Source organism: Aethalodelphis obliquidens, unplaced genomic scaffold, assembly GCF_003676395.1.
Source record: "Aethalodelphis obliquidens isolate GAN/ISIS:26980383/991018 unplaced genomic scaffold, ASM367639v1 scaffold2, whole genome shotgun sequence".
Lineage (NCBI taxonomy): Eukaryota > Metazoa > Chordata > Mammalia > Artiodactyla > Delphinidae > Aethalodelphis > Aethalodelphis obliquidens.
In genome coordinates this window covers 91,720,167-91,740,030 of record NW_020837946.1, presented here as the reverse complement: position 1 = coordinate 91,740,030, position 19,864 = coordinate 91,720,167, and the positions used below count along the sequence as shown (strand labels likewise).

The 19,864-nt window shown below is 39.7% G+C and overlaps 1 protein-coding gene across 1 annotated transcript in view; it reads left to right on the top strand.

Annotated features, from left to right (window-relative positions):
- Positions 1-19,864, top strand: part of THSD7B (thrombospondin type 1 domain containing 7B) — a 765,597-nt gene that overhangs the window by 278,797 nt on the left and 466,936 nt on the right. The window contains exon 6 of the mRNA XM_027132057.1: positions 3,195-3,392. Coding sequence (XP_026987858.1) covers positions 3,195-3,392 — 198 coding nt within the window. The remainder of the gene's footprint in view (positions 1-3,194; positions 3,393-19,864) is intronic.

Sequence of the window (19,864 nt, the reverse complement as noted above, 5' to 3'; positions counted from 1 at the left end):
CTCCATACGGCAGTTACTGTTTACTGAATGGTACTATCTGATTAGTATGGAATTCAGTGAATGAAGGTAAATGGTTGGCTGGGCTCAGCCACTGTGGACTTGGCAGTTGTGTATCTCTCAGAACAGAAGTACCCAGAGGAAGCCTGATGTCTACTGCGGCCATGAACACCAGTGTGTGATTAAAGTGCTAACAAGAGAATCCAAGGTTTTTGTTTATGCTGAGCTTGTGCTTTGATGTGATCCTAGTTAGAGTCAGGACAAGGGCAGCACAAATGAGTGACTGCAAGAATTTATTGACTGAGGAGATGTAATCTACAGATTTATGGCGAGATAGATGCAACTTGATTTATAGAGGAAAACTGCACCTGCCCCTCACTGGTGTTAAGCTCTAGGTAATAGGACACTCAGCATCCCTCCGTAAAGACTGCTAAGTTTCTGGGCTGGTTGTCAAACATTGTAAATCATGGAGACCCATGCCGTGTCTTGCTCAAAGATATAAACTAAACAAGCACAAGCATAAGACAATAAATAAGCAGCATGTGGACATTACATGTAAGAATAGAGGTCATCCAAGTTGTGTGGCAATGAGGGCTCGGGGTCATCCATGCTGTGTGGCAATGAGGCCTCAGAGGTCATTGTAGTTTGATGGCCGTCGAGTGTAGTTTAGAGCTCTGTGTGTTTCCTGCCGCTCTTCTCAAGGCGGCCCGGGAAAGGAGCTGAATTTTCCTGCAGGTTTTATTTTGACTAATTAATGACATAAACTTGGAGGTATGAAGCGCAGCAGAAGCCATCTATTGTTTTAATCGCTTCTGACCTTAATATTTTCAATGCCATGAGGATATGTTCTCTGACTGGCCAAATGATGCCTGCCCACAGGTGGTCAATCCATAAAGTAAGAGTCTGTCTTTTATTTATTTATTTATTTATTTTCCTTTTTACATTGTTCTTATTCAGTTTTATTTATTTATTTATTTTAACATCTTTATTGGAGTATAATTGCTTTACAATGGTGTGTTAGTTTCAGCTTCACAACAAAATGAATCAGTTATATATATACATATGTTCCCATATCTCTTCCCGCTTGCGTCTCCCTCCCTCCCACCCTCCCTATCCCACCCCTCCAGGCGGTCACAAAGCACCGAGCTGATCTCCCTGTGCTATGTGGCTGCTTCCCACTAGCTATCTACCTTACGTTTGGTAGTGTATATATGTCCATGCCTCTTTATCGCTTTGTCACCGTTTACCCTTCCCCCTCCCCATAGCCTCAAGTCCATTGTCTTTTAAAAGGAGCTCATGGGTTAACCCTGAACCAAAAAAAAAAAAAAAAACCGATAAAGCCCTTACAACTTGGTATCTAAAATACTTGCCCAGCCCTGCAATATTCTAAGGGAGTTCGGCTCCATCTTGTGGCCTAAAACCAAGTGTCCATTTGTTCCATCCTTCTTGGCTACTTAAGAGGAGACAGTATTTTGCCAACTACACCTTGAGCCTTGTATTCTTTTTGTCTCACTACTATTTGTGGGGAAATAGGCATGGCCCTGGCAAACTGAGAGGGGCACACCTGGCTTTGTTACCTCTCATGCTCCCAAACTTATCTCTCTCCCCTCCTCTTGTGGGAAGAGTGGTGGGGTACCACAGTCTTCTGCGGTGAATTCAGTGTTCTCATGCTATCTTCCTAAAAGTCTCTTATTTATTTATTTATTTTTACCTGTCCCAAGGAATAAATGGTCATTTCTTAAGATGCTATTATGTAATAAGATTGGTTTCATTTAAAAAAAAGAAAAAGGAATTAAATCCGTTGACTGAATTTGGAGAATTAAAGGATGGACGGGGGCTTCCCTGGTGACACAGTGGTTGAGAATCTGCCTGCTAATGCAGGGGACACGGGTTCGGGTCCTGGTCTGGGAGGATCCCACATGCTGCGGAGCGACTAAGCCCGTGAGCCACAATTACTGAGCCTGCGCGTCTGGAGCCTGTGCTCCGCAACAAGAGAGGACGCGATAGTGAGAGGCCCGCGCACCGCGATGAAGAGTGGCCCCCGCTTGCCACAACTAGAGAAAGCCCTCGCACAGAAACGAAGACGCAACACAACAAAAATAAATAAATTAATTAATAAACTCCTACCCGCAACATCGTCTTTTAAAAAATAAATAAAAGGATGGATGGTAAGATGAGATCCATGGAAGGTAGGCCTAGTTTTTAGAAGTGATATGTCCTGAGGGCCATAGGTGGAAAACTCACAAACAAAAGGGTTGCATCTCGTTCTCAGTGGCTTTTTAAAGCTTACGTGGCTTTTTAAAATGTAAATTAATTCCCATCATTTAAAAATAGAGAAATGTCATATAAAAAACAAGCATAACTTGCATTTCTGGCTTCTTAGTCAAAATTGGAAGATTTGACAACATAGGGTTCACATTTCCTTGTGGTAACAGTCAATGGAAACTGAATAATAGTCAAACACTTTAAAGCAAGCACACATCTTCCATTTTACCACAGACCCCACCACTCCCTACAGTCTTGTGGTCGACCCATATCCCATCCCTCAATTTGTACCTGCTTGACTCCTGCTTGACATTGAGTTTGTGACTCTGTAGGCTTGTAGCATGTAAGACCCATTCACGTCCTTATTATGGTATAACTTTGGGCCTAGTCCCACAGTACATTTGCAGCCCAAAGATGTCCTGTCTTCACAGGGCAGGCTGACCTGGAAATCTCAGGAGAGTGATACAGGGAGATCTCAGGGCCTGAAACAGTGACCTGGGATATGTCAAAGCATAGATGTATTTCAGCTTAATACAGAGTAACAAGAATGTCAAAAACAACAACAAAAAGAAAATGGGGATTTATCTATGTTTAGGCTGTTTCCATGAGTCTTCATTTATTTGTTCTGGTTTACTGATACCATTGGACATATGCTGTTTATTACTCCATTTGATTATGCCTGGCCACTCTAACTCCTAAGCTGTAAACTCTTAGAAGACAGATTTTCTGTTCCAGTTCTTTTCCCTTTTGTCTTTCCTTTCCTCTTCTCATCTCCCCATTTCCCCTAAAATAAAACACATAAAAATAATACATGCTTTAGAGTTAGCTGTAGGTACGCAAATAAAAGTTCCATCAGTTTACTAGCTGCTCCTGCTTTTCCTTTGCTGGATCAGGATGGAATCCCATGAACCTTTTATTCTTTCTCATTCTAGGATTTAGAATGAGACAGCGCCACGTCCTCATGGAGTCCACAGGGCCTGCAGGGCACTGCCCTCACTTGGTGGAATTTGTTCCTTGTGAGGATCCGGTATGTTATCAGTGGCTGACATCTGAAGGGATCTGTATCCCTGATCATGGCAAGTGTGGCCCCGGACATCGCATCCTGAAGGCTGTCTGCCAGAATGAGCAAGGTATGACTCAAAGAAACACGAGGATTGTGTCACCACTCTCAGGCCATCTTCCCCAGGGAGAGAAACACAGTCTTTCCTATTCTTGAATACTCACGTTTAAGTCAAGTGACCTATTGCTGCAGAGTAAGCTGCTTTGACTTAATACAGGGCCAAGTACTCCATGACAAAAGAACACTGTCTGATTATACCTAAATGTAATACAGTGAACCCAGAGCATTCTCTGGAGTTTTTAATTCATTAAGACAAACAGAATACAGAAATTGGCTGGAGAGTCTTCAACTTACCAGTACAAAACAAGTTTGATTTGCCTTTATTGATGTTGATATGTAATATGCTTTTATATATTATTAACAAATACTGCCTGGTAAAGATTCCAGGGCTGCAGCTCCCTCTGAGTTAAAAAGAAAAAAAAAAAAAGTACTAAGCTGTATCTTTTCAATTATATAACATTAGATTAGAATCAGTTCTAGACATAATGCTTACATTTCTAAAGAACCATTTTAAAGTATAAGTTGTCAAGATTTACAAAACTATTAACAGTGGTGTCTTTCCTTCATCACCAAGCTTCTGGTGTGATGGTTGTGTGAAATGAAGGGTGATTTAGAAAATATGTAAGTCCCATGGAGATGAGAAAAGTGACATTTAAATAGAGTTAAAAAAATTCGGTCTTTTGGAAGAGTACCGAGTATGTCTATTAATCAGTTCTGCCAGGAGAAGTCAGAATTTATAATGCTCTTGGCGTGTGGAGTGAAATGTTTTGACTTATGGAGTAAAGAAGTCTATAGAACAGAAGGAAATTTCCAAGTGGATTCAGGATGGATATTAGCATCCACACAGGGTTGACATTCAGCAACAAATTTCCTGTTCCCTTCCTTCCTCTCTCCCCTTCTCTCTCTCTCTCTCCCCACCCCGTCTCTCTCCTTCCCCACCCCCCCATCACTTCCTTCTTTCTTTCCTTCTTCCCTCTTCTTTTTATCCCTCCCTCTCTCCCTCCATCCATTGTTCCTTCATTTTTTTTAATCATTACCTTACTTAGACAAATATACCTTTTATCAGGTGATGTAAGTGATTACCTCATGAAGCCAGGTAGTTGTTTAATTAAGTAGGGCCACACCAGATTATATTAGCTACAGTCCTTTTTGACTAAAATAGTTAACACAGTGGCTTCTAATATTACTGAATAATTTTTGAATTGCGGTGACATGTGTGAAATTTATTACCAGCAGCCCATAAGATCACTTTTTGAATTCAAGAAAAGTAGTATAGATGTTTAAAACCTGGGCTCCAGTGTCAGACAGGTTGGAATTTCCAGTCTGCTACTCTTCTGCTAGATAATATCAGGAAAATTATTTAACTGTGGAGGCATCCTTTCCTTCAGCTGTAAAGCGGGGATAATAAAACCTACCTCTCACTCTCAGCTTGTGAGAATTAAATTACTTACATAAAAGTGATTAGTGAAGTGTCTGGCACATAACCATTCAAAATAAGCTATGAGCTTACTTAGTTGTAATGCACATTTATTACTGTTCTCTGTCCTGGGGGATTTGTGCAAAGAGCATTCTTTTAAAAAATGAAATAAATGAAAATAATAATGAGGATTAGAATAACCATACTAGTTCGTCTCCCCAACCTCCAGCTGTGGAAATATAATCATTTGTTGGGTTGAGACCCAATGACAAATGACTGTAAGGATTTGTCATCCCATAGCAGGAACTGGAGACTTTACAAGGCTGTCATACTATGGCCACAGGGCCAGGAACTTCTTTCACGATGTGTACTGTCCCTTCTACAGTATTGCAGAGTGTGAGATTCTGATTTATAGTTAGAAATATATATTTGGTCCGTGTTCTGGCACACAGCTTCTAAAACCACGGGAATTTCCTGAGGAGTAAGAACAGTGGGAGTAGGTTTTGTTATAATGTTTGGTCTCTGGCCCTCCGTTCCTGAAATGACTTCCATGAAGGTGAAATTGGTGTCTTGTTATTCACGTCAAGCCCCTTTCTACCACAACTGGGTTTATATGAATGAGATGACTTTCGGAAAGTACCTAAAGGTGGGGCTGGTTGCGCAGGAACCAACTGTGAATAGAGGGTTGGAACTTTCAACCCTACCCCCTGATGTCGGGGGGAGGGGGAGGGACGAGAGGCGGAATCAACCACTAATGGCTAGTGAGTTAATCAATCATGCCTACGTAATGAAGCCTCCATAAAAACCCAAAGGACATTGTTCAGAGAGCTTCCGGGTTGGTGAATGCATGGAGATTTGGGAAGAGCCACACAGGGAGGCTCCTTGCCCTTTCCCATACCTTGCCCTGTGCATGTCTTCCATCGGATTGTTCCCATGTTTTATCCTCTTATAATAAACTGGTTATCTAGTAAGCAAAGTGGATTTCCTGAGTTCTGTGAGCCTCTCTAGCCAATTAATGAAACTCAAGAAGGGGGTCATGGGAACTTCTGATTTATAACCAGTTGGTCAGAACTACAGGGAACAACTTGGACTTGTGACTGGCATCCTGAGTTGGAGGAGGTCATTGGAACCCCCAATTTGTAGCCAGTTGGTCAGAAGCACAGGTAACCGGGGCTTGGGATCGGTGTCTTAAGCGGAGGGCGGCCTTATGGGACTGAGCCCTTTACCTGTGGAATAGGATGCTACCTCCAGATAGATAGTATCAGAATTGAGTTGAATAGTAGGATAACCAGCTGGTATTGGAGAATTCTCTTAGTGTAGGATGGGGAAATAACCCCCCCTCAACATACGTACACATTGTGACTGAACGTAGAACACTTTTTTACAGAGCTGTCAACTCTACCATTTTATAGAAAGTCTACAGTTTTATTGCTATTCATGTGAAATAACTAATTTTCAGCATTGACCTACCCTCTCAATTTTTATGGCATAAGTAGGAATTACTACTGGTTCAGATCAGTTTCATGAAATCTTTGTGGGTTTTGTGGGATAACAGCCACAGCTGTGGTTACAAGAACATACTGGCCTCCTGATGACTGAAGCAGTCTTTTGTCCAGTGAAAAATTGAAAATATGATCTGGTTGCACTTTTTGAAGTTCAGCTTCAATGAGGTTGTGGATGATTGATGATCAAAGTTTGCCAGAGAAATGCTCCCGTTTGACCCTCTACATATCATCATAGCATTTCCTTAGTGATAGGAATTGACAGAATTGTTGACACATTTAAATGCTTGGTGAGAAAAAAAGGACTGAGATCTATTTAATGAATCTCCTGTGATTTTTTCTTGTAACTTTTGATACTTTCCTTTTCATCACTCTGAGTTTATTAATTGTTTCATAGGCCTTTTATTTCAGAGTTTATTCATCCGTAAATGGATGAGACCAAAAGAAATAAATGTTTTTTGATTAAAAAAATCAAACAAACTCGTATTAGATCTAATTGGACTTGAGGCTCGCTATAATTTCCAAGGTTACTTGCTATGTCCTTTATTTAAAGGCTTGTCCATATTGACTCACTCCAGGTATCCCTTATGCCAAAAGGAACATTCAGTATCCTTGCAAAATGTCCACAACCCATTCAGATAGCGGAGCCAAGAGATTCTCACACAGCCGTGATCAAGATTCTGTATGACTCTTAAAAAAAAAAAAAATACTTATTTTCTTTATTTTTTTGGCTGCGTCAGGTCTTAGTTGCAGCATGCGGGATCTTTCGTTGGGGTTCATGGGCTTCTCTCTAGTTGTGGCGTGCGGGTTTTCTCTCTCTAGTTGTAGCATGTGGGCTCCAAGGCGCATGGGCTCTGTAGTTGTGGCACGTGGGCTCCAGAGCATGTGGGATCTGTAGTTTGCAGCATGTGGGCTCTCTAGTTGAGGTGCGCAAGCTCAGTAGTTGTGGCATGTGGGCTTAGTTGCCCCATGGCATGTAGGATCTTGGTTCCCTGACCGGGGATCAAGCCTGCGTCCCCTGAATTGCAAGGTGGATTCTTTTACCACTGGACCACCGGGGAAGTCCCAAGATTCTGTAGGACTCTTGACAGTGTCTTGTGGAGCATAACTCCTGCCACTGGAAAGACATGTTTCTCTTCCTCAGAAGCTCCTTTATACCACTAGCTTGGAAACTTAAAAATTACACAATCTGTGCCACACTGAAGCTAGGAAGTAACTGGAAATAGCAGTTTTGATATACGTAAATCTTGTGGGTTAGTTTAAGAATGTGATCTACTTCAGACTACTTAAAATTCAAGTAGTCATCTATGAATTTCTACAGCTATCTCTGTTGATATATAGTACTTTGACCCATTCTCTATTTGATTTATTAGTGATACTCTTCAATCAGTCTCACTAAAGTTGCTATTTCTCACCCAGCCTGTGATTGTAGCAAATATTCTGTTAGTAATATTTATTTTCATTAAGAAAATTGTATTATAGATTACATGAATGAGTATTCTGGTTTGGAATCTGATTTCCAGTACTTTGATTGGTGAATTAGCTTTGATTTCTCTCCTCTGCACATCTAATCATTAGTATGGGTCAAAAGAAGTCTACTAAGTATAGAGTACATATAGGTTTTTCTTGTCTCATTGACAAGTAGGTTTTCTACATTTCAAAGGGGGCATTTGAGTTTCTATAGAAAATTTTTTTTTTTTTGAGGAAAAAAACTTTATTTTTTAATTTTTTTAAAACAGCTTTATTGGAGTATAATTGCTTTACAATGGTATATTAATTTCTGCTTTATAACAAAGTGAATCAGCTATACATATGCATATATGCCCATATCGCCTCCTTCTTGCATCTCCTTCCCTCCCACCCTCCCTATCCCACCCCTCTAGGTGGTCATAAAGCACCGAGCTGATCTCCCTGTGCTATGCGGCTGCTTCCCACTAGCTATCGGTTTTACATTTGGTAGTGTATATATGTCCATGCCACTCTCTCATTTTGTCCCAGCTTACCCTTCCCCCTCCTTGTGTCCTCAAGTCCATTCTGTACATCTGCATCTTTATTCCTGTCCTGCCCCTAGGTTCTTCATAATCATTTTTTTTATTCCATATATATGTGTGAGCATACGGTATTTGTTTTCCTCTTTCTGACTTACTTCACTCTATATGACAGACTCTAGGTCCACCCACCACACTACAAATAGCTCAATTTCTTTTCTTTTTATGGCTGAGTAATATTCCATTGTATATATGTGCCACATCTTCTTTATCCATTCATCTGTTGATGGACATTTAGGTTGCTTCCATGTCCTGGCTATTGTAAATAGAGCTGCAGTGAACATTGTGGTACATGACTCTTTTTGAATTATGGTTTTCTCAGGGTATATGCCCAGCAGTGGGACTGCTGGGTCATATGGTAGTTCTATTTGTAGTTTTTTAAGGAACCTCCATACTGTTCTCCATAGTGGCTGTATCAATTTACATTCCCACCAGCAGTGCAAGAGGACTCCCTTTTCTCCACACCCTCTCCAGCTCTACAGAAGTTTAAAAATTTTTTGTTCTAGTTCTGCAAAAAATGCCATTGGTAATTTGATAGAGATTGCATTGAATCTTTAGATTGCCTTGGGTGGTATGGTCATTTTAGCAGTATTGATTCTTCCAATCCTAGAGATTGTCATACTAAGTGAAGAAGTCAAAGAAAGAAAGACAAATATCATATGATATAACTTATATGTGAAATCTAAAAAAAAATGATACAAAAGAACTTACTAATGAAATAGAAATAGACTCACAGACAGAGAAAACAAATTTATGGTTACTAAATGGGAAAGGGGAGGGAGGGGGGGAGGGAGGGAAGGATAAATTAGGAGTTTGGGATTAACAGATAACACTACTATATGTAAAATAGATAAACAACAAGGTCCTACTGTATAGCACATTCAGTTACATACATACACATATATGTATAACTGAATCACTTTGCTGTACACTGGAAACTAACACAACATATTAAATCAATTATACTTCAATAAAAAGGCGGGCATTTGAAAGTAAATGGAGTGTGATCCAAACTGCATGCTGACATATTTTTCCCTTAGATTTTCAAGTTAATTCACTGTTTTCAACTTTGTTTCTCTGACATGTAACTGGTTTATTGTTGCTAGGTTTCACTGGCAATAGATAAAGGTTTAGCATCAGGTGACATCTTCCCAGAGCAGGTTGGGAAGATCCCCATAATGCCAGGGCAGTGGACAGCATTCCCAGTGGCTGGCAGGTGACCACTATTTATCACTGTTCATGTCTCCAGGATGCAAAGTGGGTAGACACCGCAGAGTCATTGGATAAACACCAGACTGCCCACTGGTGTGGTCGGACCCTGAGTACTCGCCACGTATTTTGCTCCATAAGTTACCAAATAAGCTGTCTTTAAAAAGCGTCTGTATATTTCATCAAGCATCTTTATTCAGAGATAATGCAGTGTACATTCTGCACTTGTAGAAAGCTAATACCCCTGCTGGAGAAGAGTGTAATACATCAGGAAGAACAAGGTTCACACGCTGACAGGTACAAGGAGTTAAGAGTTCTCTGGTACCTCTTCACCACTCCCTTGCATGCAAGGTTTATTATTTTCACAGTTCCACTGACCTTCTCCATGCAAATATTTTCCTTAAGTGGTATATATATTTGCACAGAAAGCATGAGGAATGATTTTCCATCATTAAGGGGGACTTGGCTTTTCCTTTTAGAGGCATTTTTTTTTTTTGAGTTCTTGCCTTGTATCATTAACCTTGAACAATCCAAAAATGTGATCTTTAATCTTAGCTAAAATGACATTTGTTTGCAATCCTTAACAACCATAAATGCCTTTTCTGGGATGAATTTAATTGGTGGAAAGCATGCTAGAATAATCGTTTACCTGAGTTGGATTAAAATGTTTAAACATGTTTTTAAGTCTGTGATTGGAGTTGGAAGTTTTGTTTTGTTTATTTTTATCTTTAAATCTCAAGAAATGTTCTTGGGCTGACCTGTGAGAATAAGGTCAGACTCCATTCATATGGGAAATTGTTGAACGGAATATTTTGTGGTTCACCAGAACAATAAATAGAACCCCTGTTGTGTTTTCAACTCATTATTTTTTAAACCTTTTGATCATGTTGTATCTCATGTTGGTCAATGAGTACTGCTTTACTTCTCTGTATATATTTTTCTTTTTTTAACAAGACTTTCTAACTACTGTTTCAGCACAGTATTTATTTTCTTGCATTTTAGGAAGAACAAGGGATATTCATCAGGTATTTGATGTATTTGCCATTCAAGTATATTCCTGCAATAAATCAACCTATTTAAGAGACACCACACAATGAGAGCCATGATAGAGAATACAGTGCCTCTAAATTAAATTTCAAATATGGGTCTTCTAAAAGTTTTGAACAATGGCAGCTTCATTCAAATAAGTATACAATTTATTAAGATGTGCATTTTGGAAACGATAATAGTAATTGGGATTTTATTTTTAAAAAAGTAACTATCATTTTCTTCTTAATCTCTTAATTTTTTGTTTCTATTTTTAGTTAAAAAAACCCCACAACAAAACACTTAACCTTTGCCTAAGGTTTGGGAATCTTTGCCCTATGCTGCCAGGTGTTCAGAGGAATTCAAAAGAGAGGAGAATGAACATGGACATGCGTTTTATATTAGCAGTGTAAATTCAGAGAAATGGCTTTTTAGAGTACTCAGACTTAGCAAGTACTACTGTGTCCTGCCCAGATCCTATTGGCAATTTACCATATCTGTGCATGCCAGCCAGAAATTCAACTGACACCACCTGCATCTCTTTGCCTAAGGAATTTCTTCAGTCACTGGAGCCTTCTTTGTCCATATATGCAGTTAGAAGTGCCAGGGAGTTAACAATGCCAGGGAGCAAGTTTCAAGCAGTGATTGAGAGTTGATGTATAAATACCAACTCCCTTGCCCCTCAGATGGAATGGCCTTGAGGTATATATTCTATGCTGTGTCATAGAGCTCCCCGTGAGATGAAACACCACTTACTGATGGTCTGATTTTTTAAATTATACACACTTTATCAGCCTCCTTCCCTTTCCTGTCTCACTCCCCTACTCTTGCACTGGTTCCCTGGCATTATTCCCCAATAAATACAATAAATACGTGCTGATAAGTCTTTATCACAGAGTTTGGTTATGGTACATCTCAAACGAAGACAAGGATGCTTGAAAGATACTTAGTGGATCCACTATTGTAGGAGATACAGGGTTCAATTCAAATCATACCAGAGTGCTGATGACATTTAAAACTCACCTTACAAGGAAGAAATGATATAGTCTCTCATGAGATTTCATTCAGTATTTTGAGAAACTCTGACTGTTTATCAATTGTTGGGTAATATCTGAAGGGCTTCAATATACTGCTTCTTTCTTCCCTTTGAAAACGTAAAGAAACAAAAAACAAAACAAAACAAAAAAACACTGTTGAATCCTATTTCTTTCCCAGTTAGGCAATGCTAGTAACTTATACCGTCCTCCTGAGTCTTGTTTTCCAACAGTCGAGTCATTTTATGACTCTCAGGGGAGGACTAGGTTATTCATATTTTCATTTTGTAGTGATTCCAGAGGGTATTGGAATGTTTCTGAATAACAACGAGACAATCAGACTTTTTCGGATGTTAACAGACTTATTTGTGTTGGGGGACAGGTGGCTTTATCTCCTCTCTTCTAGATCAGTGGTTCTAAAATGATGGTGTGTATCAGAATCACTCAGAGAGGTTATAAAAGCACAAAAGTCTGCCACCCACCCCGCACTCTAGAGTTTCTGACTCAGTACATCTGAGATGGGGCTCAAGAACTGATATTTCTAACAAGTTCCCAAGGGATGCTGACGATGCTGGTCCAGGGACCATAATTTGCGAAACACTGTTCCAGGCAGAAAGGGGCCTGTGGGCAGCCTCATCACATTACTACATAACGGAGATAGGCTAGAACAGTGAAAGGCATATCTTACACTTCATCATAATCAGCAGTGGTATTGATTCTAATCTGTCGTTTCTTCTTTCCTGCCGGGGAAATTATTCTTGAAATCCATGAAATAGATTACTGTCTTTCCAGAAGGAAGCAGTGAGTAAATATTTTTTTATTTCTTTATTGTTACCTAGATGGATTACTAGAAGATCAAATAGTGGAAAGCAATAGTGTACTCTTGCAGAAACAGAAGACAAATAATATGTGAGATGAGTTATTTAGGCTTAGAGGAGAGAATTTTCATTTTCAGCAAGCTATCTTTCTCCGACCACCAACTGATAGCAGTTTGGTGTCAGTGTCCTTACCGAAGGAAGTGTGGTGATGACAAATACGTTGTATTAAATTTTGAAATGAACCTGACATTGCAGTTGAAAGTGCCAATAAGATCAGGCTGCTATTCACACTGCAGGAATCAGACTGTAAAGGAGAGTAAGTTTGAGAGTTCCTGTAGCCAAGTTCGTCATTCCCTTTCATTTAGATGTCTTGCAGTGAAATTAATGGTGAAACTTTAATAATGTGTGACAATGAGGGGATCCAAAAGAGAAAAATAGACTCATTCTAATCAGACTTTTCCCATCCATGTTTGACGGGAAGGTGGGTAGTAGATGTAAGCTGGTGAATCAATTTAAATGCTAAAGAGAGAGGAGCTGCAATGTAGTTTTAGATATGTCTACTGTATGTTGTATGTCGATAAACAGGTATTGTATTTTAAATTATATCCTCTTTCCACTCTGTTACCTACCTAGACATGGCAAGAGAGCTTTTGTCTCTTTTCTCTTTTGCTGAGATGCCTAAAGAAATGACTGTGTTCACATCACTACCCAGCAGTATTCTACAATCAGACTAAATACAGTCTGATTTCTCCAGATTTATAATACTTAGAAATAGCTTAGAGTAAATTGCTTCCTGAGTGTGCCTAAGTCTCTCATAGAAAGACTGTCTCCTTTTTCTGTCTCTTCTGAAATTCTCACTAGGCAGTTTACTTTCTGTTCCCATTCCTTAGGATTCAAAAAGCAAAATAAATCTTAAATTGTACTGATACTTCAAAATGTAGTTCACATGATTAAATGGTCATCCCGACCTTTCAGTGGGAATTAATGTGAGATTGTCACCCTTCCCATTACTTTCAACTTTCTGGACATGCTCTGAGTTTCCCTCTTCCGTTGTGCATTCCACTAGTATTACTAACAGGGATTAGTTATAACATTAGTCACAGGGATATAATTTTGCTTTCTCATTCTGAAATGCATTTTAAAGTGGTATATGGATATTTCAAATGGCCTTTGACTGGTTACTCCTGACATACCATCTCTCTACTTTCTCCTCTATGTAGACATAGGAAAAGTAAAGAACTTGGATTAAAACACACTTCTAGTATGATGGGGTAATTTCCACTGATAAGATAGCCAATATGACTCAATTAGTAAATGCAATCAGAGGATAACCTGTGCTGTCTGTACCCATTTGAGTGTTTTCAGGAAAATATAATGAAGCAAAACTTTCCTGGATAGGCTAATCCACCCCACCCAAAACCAATTAGAAGAACATTTTACTTAAGAAAGTTTTGTATTTCTAAATTAAAATAATTTATACATATATTTTAACTGATTGATGATTCAAAATTAAGAATTCATAGTGTATAACCCTTTGTGCTGTGTTGTTCATTCCATACTTAGTGAGTTGTATGCACTTAGTGAGTTGTATGCTATGCCCAAAGAATGACATAATTTTCCATGGAGAGATATCTAAGGAGTAGAAATAAAAAAATGTTTAGAGAAATCATACATTTTGTATCAAAGAAACATAAACTAAAGAAAAAATAGTTTGAAAGTTAATTTAGGAATATCTTAAGACCATGATACTTCTCTTATTCCATTGGTAGATTTCAGTCAACAACAAGCATCTAGGAAATCCATAGCTCACCATAAGTGCTGCCTCTATCTGTTACCTCCATGGTAATTTGCCTCCACAGTCATGATCATGTTATTCCCCTGCCTGAGATGCTCATCCAGTTCTTCTTCCTTTGGCTAATTCTTACTCATCCTTTAACAACTTCAATTGATGTCTTACAGGAAACCATCTCTCCACTCCCACTCTACCTCTTTAAGCTGGTCTAGAACCTCAAGTGAACATTATAGTTACCATCTACCTCAGATTCTTGTCACAGTCAATTATGATAATTCTATTTCCTTTATAGATGATTGGTTCAGAAATGTGTCAATTTAAATCTGTTTGGACCAATGAAATGTGAGAAGAGGGACACAACTAAGGCAAGGTATTTCACTTGCTGCCACGATCCATTGTATGGTCTGGCTTCCGGATGAAGGCACTGCTGCGTACAGTAGGGTAGAGATGTAAAGATACTCTGAGTCCTGGAAGACATTGCTAAGCTGCTGAATCAACAGTCTGAGCCCTGGCTGTAATGTTAGTCAATAGATTTCCTTTTTATAAAGCCAGTTTCTATCAGAGTTTGTATCAGCTGTTGCAGAAATCATCCTACTTGATGGGGTGACTGTCTTCTGTGTTCTCGTTAACATTTTGTTATTCAGTTATCAGTGTCTTTACTACATTATATTGAAATTATCTGGGCTTCCCTGGTGGTGCAGTGGTTAAGAATCCGCCTGCCAATGCAGGGGACACGGGTTCAAGCCCTGGTCTGGGAAGATCCCACATGCCGCGGAGCAACTAAGCCCGTGCTCCACAACTACTGAGCCTGCGCTCTAGAGCCTGCGAGCCACAACTACTGAGCCCGCGAGCCACAACTACTGAAGCCCACGTGCCTAGAGCCCATGCTCCGCAACAAGAGAAGCCACTGCAATGAGAAGCCCACGCACCGCAACCAAGAGTAGCCCCCGCTCGCCACAACTAGAGAAAGCCTGCACACAGCAACAAAGACACAATGCAGCCAAAAATAAAAAAAAATAAATTAAAAAAAAAAAGAAATTATCTGCTTACTTATCTGTTTTTCCCATTTGATTCTTTTTTTTTTTTTTTTTTTTTTTTTGTGCTACACGGTCCTCTCACTGTTGTGGCCTCTCCCGTTGTGGAGCACAGGCTCCGGACGCGCAGGCTCAGCGGCCATGGCTCACGGGCCCAGCCGCTCCGCGACATGTGGGATCTTCCCAGACCGGGGCACGAAGCCGTGTCCCCTGCATCGGCAGGCAGACTCTCAACCACGGCGCCACCAGGGAAGCCCGTCCCATTTGATTCTTAACTTCTCAAGTGCAGAGACATTGACTCGTTCCTTGTGTTACTCTTGGCATGATGCCAGAGTGTCTGGCATATTAGAATGTACTCAATAAATATTTATAGAACTTAGTTACTTCAGTTGATTTGCACAGCAGCCCAATTGGGAATTATAATTATTATTTCAATTTTATTGATGAGGATGTTTTAGCCCAGCGATGTTGATAGCCCTGTGTCACTCAGCCAGTCAGTTCTAACACCAGAATTTTGAATTCCAGACCTAGGACTTCTAACCAGTAGTTGTTCTACCGTATCAGTGTCAGCAAATACATATCACATGTACCAACAACACTGACGTTGCCAGGTCTCAGACCCACCCAATAATTTTCATCGGTTAAGATGTTATTTTTTGTTAAGTGAGGCTTGGGCTGAAATTCATTCTCAAGGCAGCAGTAAAGGCAACCACTGCCCGCTGACTGGTGTAGGTCCACAACATGAAACCCATTTCTATATGCACACTAAGCATATTGACTCTCTCCCCTGGTGTGAGCTAACAGCAAGAGAGAGATCACTGGGTACAATGAAAATGTAAAGCCGACACACGTTTCCTGTTTTCATCTGGGACAAATTGTCTTGGAGTTTGATATATAGGACTTAGTTATCTGGTTTTCCCTGGTAAGTTTAGTTCTAATCCTGCTTGTATTCAGACAGCTAAGCAGAGTAGAATTTATTCATCAGACTAGACTGAGAGTACAGAGAGGAGCAGATTCTCTGAAAAAGGAGATATGCGAAACCATAAAGGAGAAAGTAGAAGACAGCTCTTCAGGGACAACCAGATTTTCACTGCTTCATAGCAGAGGAATTACACAGAGAGGCAGTAACAGAACCACTAGTAACATGGTGTCATGAAGTTTTAGGGAGTTTGGTAAAAAGTAAACAATTTCTACACACAAAAGTGGTTTTTCAGGTTACATCAACATTTATTAAAATATCCTTGAATCGTGATTCATTGAGAAGAGCATATAATTTCTCTATGACATATTATTCCAAAAAGAAATAGGTAGAAATGAAATTTTGGCTAAACAGCTGAATACGTGTCCCACAGGTATCTAGCAATGGTGATTAGAAAAACAAGTTCACTGTCGCTGAAGACGTTTACACAGAGGCTGGAGACCTCCTCTCAGGGTTACTGTGGTGGGAATCTCCTCACTATTCTGCAAGAGAGGGTTGCTCTGCGGATCTTTCATTATTATTTTGGACAGGAGAGTTCTGCAGTATTCTTAATTTTCCTGTACTTGAGGATAATTAGCATCTCCATTTCTCCCCATAAAATGCCAGTTGTGTTCTCTAGCCATTGTGTCCGCCCATATCAGGCCTCACATATTTCCAGTCACCCCCAGGAGAATTTCTCCTGATGGAAGACTACGGGACAGGGAGATGCCCAGAGGCCTTCCAAAGTCACTAAGAAAAGGTTATGCTTAATTAAATAATGAATTTTAATTAATTCATCGATTTTAAATACTTAATAAAAATTAAGACAAGGAATGTTGCAGCATATTTTGAATGAATTGCAATTCAAAGCACCTGCTAAAATAAGATCATGCTGCAAGTTAAAATTTTAGATTTCAGGTAAATAGGACTTTTACTCATCTAGAAGGGCCAGTTTCCTGATATGTAAATAAGGTTCCTCATGTTATAGGACGTTCCAGGAGGGTGGGAGAATGATGTGAGGGGAAGTGTGTCTTCCTGTTTAGAAGAATAGTAAGGCAAGTGGGAGTGAGTTTATTGAGAGAAGTAGAACCCTGAACTTTAGGAGCACAATCTCAGACTCATGTCCATCCAATACTTCTCACAAATGCAGCCGAGAGAAACAATATTAGTCCAGATATTCTGAAATCTTTCCCTGAATTAAGTCAGGGAAGAGGAGAGCTATGTGCCTGGAGCATGTAATATTGACAACCTACAAATTGTTTTTACAGAATCGCTGACATCATTTGCCCATAGTGTGTCGGGTTATAAGACTCTTTCCCACAAAACTCATTGTCATTTCCTCAAAAGCTATGAGAGTTAGGTCCTTTAAATTATATGTATCAGCGTCCTGTATGAGGATCCCTAGAAGAAGCACTGGCTGGTCCTAGATACGACCTGATCATACGGTTGGCTTTTGTTGAATGTACTCAGAAAACTGTACCGTTGACCCAACACCCATATTGCCTCCCTCCTGATTCACTTCATGTTCTCTCTTAGTTTCTGCCTTTCTTCCCTGCCATTTGAATGTCGTCCTGTATCCTGGGTATCATCCTCATTTCCCCACTTGCTAGATATGTGACCTTGAGCAAGTTACCAGTCTCCTTGGCATCTCCATTTTCTCCTGTGCCGTAGAAATTAGAATGGGACCTACATCTTACGGTTGATGTAGGTATTGATTTGATCTATGTCAAGTTCCAAGACAGTTTCTGGCATGTGCTTACTGCTACAAAAATGTTAGCTATCTTTTTTATTACAATTATTAACTTGTATTTTGTGCAAGCAAACTGCCTTAAATACTTTATAGAATGAATTGGTAGCATAAGGTAATGGAAATGATAATTGACTTTAGGCAAATGATTACTCTCTGAGGTCTAGTATTCAGACTCTTGGGAATAGGATGCTATTTTGTGATATTGTTTATTTTATTTTTTGCCTGTTATTTTGAACCAATTTTAGACTTACAGAAAAATTGAAGAGTTGCAAAATAGTACAAAGAGTTCCCTTATATCTGTCACCCACTTCCCCCGTTGTTAACATCTCACATGACCATAGTTCTATTATTAAAAAACAATAATTAACTGGTACAATATAGCTGGTTTTGGTGACTAAATAAAATAATAAAAAGGCTTAATGGAGGATCTGGCGGCTATTTCGGTTTTTCTAGAAGTGGATCTTGTCTGCAAAAGTAGGGTGTGTGGTACTCTTCAATTTAGATGTTTGAAAGCATCACTTAAAAAGGACGATCGTGGGGCTTCCCAGGTGGCGCAGTGGTTGAGAGTCCGCCTGCCGATGCAGGGGACGCGGGTTCATGCCCTGGTCCGGGAAGATCCCACATGCCGCGGAGCGGCTGGGCCCGTGAGCCATGGCCGCTGAGCCTGCGCGTCCGGAGCCTGTGCTCCGCAACGGGAGAGGCCACAACAGTGAGAGGCCCGCGTACCAAAAAACAGAAAACCATCGTAAAAGATATAGAACTTTTAAACTGGAAGGTATATGCTTAGCTGAAGCTTCAGGCTTAGATCATATTCTTGAAAAGAATTATTTTTGTTTTTCAAATTAATTAAAGAAAATGCCTCAGTAACAGCACAACTTACTATAAATCCTGTCATATTCCTGTGGTAATAGGGAGGAAACTTAGTGGCCTCAAGCCCTGATAGTAAACTGAGCCAAGTGACGATGTGATCAGCCATAATTATATCCAGGTCAAAACAGGGGACCTAGGCATTGATGGATCTGGAACTTTACATGCAACAGGAAAGAGCATCTATGGAAAATCAATTTCTTTGTTGTTGAAAAATGACTCATTGTCATTTCTAACAGTTTACTTTGGGCTGATTTCATTTGTAGAGTTCAAATTTGTTTATGGTATGCAATAAGGATGAAAAATGCATATGTTTTCCCACAGTTTTGATGAAAGATAATGGCCCCTTCCGTTTATAGAGTACTTTGCACTTTCCAAAACCCTTTCTTTCACCTACATTATTTCATTTCACCCTTCAGGACAGCCCTGTGTGGTAGTCAGGAACTAGTGGCTTACCCTCATTTTACAACAGCGGAGATTGAAGACAAGAGAGGTTAGGTAACTTGTCTGAGGTCACAGGCATAACGCTTGTGCTGCCCTCTTACTCCTGAACTGGTATGTTTCCAAGGTCTGGCTACTGAATCCTGGGATTCTATATAGGAAAACAGAGTTGAGACAGCTATTACTAAATAATGAAATATACATGAGACATTGACTAATATTTATATCCCTTATGTAATCTAGGGGAAATGTTTAAAAATCCACATCTCTATATCACCTATGTCTATATCTATATCTTTAAATCTATATCTATACCTAGCTACATCTAAAATCCTGATTCCCTAAGACCATATTTTTGGGAAGAGGAGGAAAAAGAATCAGGGAGCCAGAGGTAAGGAAAAATAATAGTGTCCACTGTTCTAGAAATCTATTCATAAGGCATAGATGGGCCAAAGCTAATTTGAAATATGGTTGGAGGTGATGATAGGTTTTTTGGGATATGAGGCTTCATTTCACTCACCCCAAGTGAAATTATTGGGAGGAGTTCTGTACTCTGTCTTTAATCATATATACTTATTTATAGTCA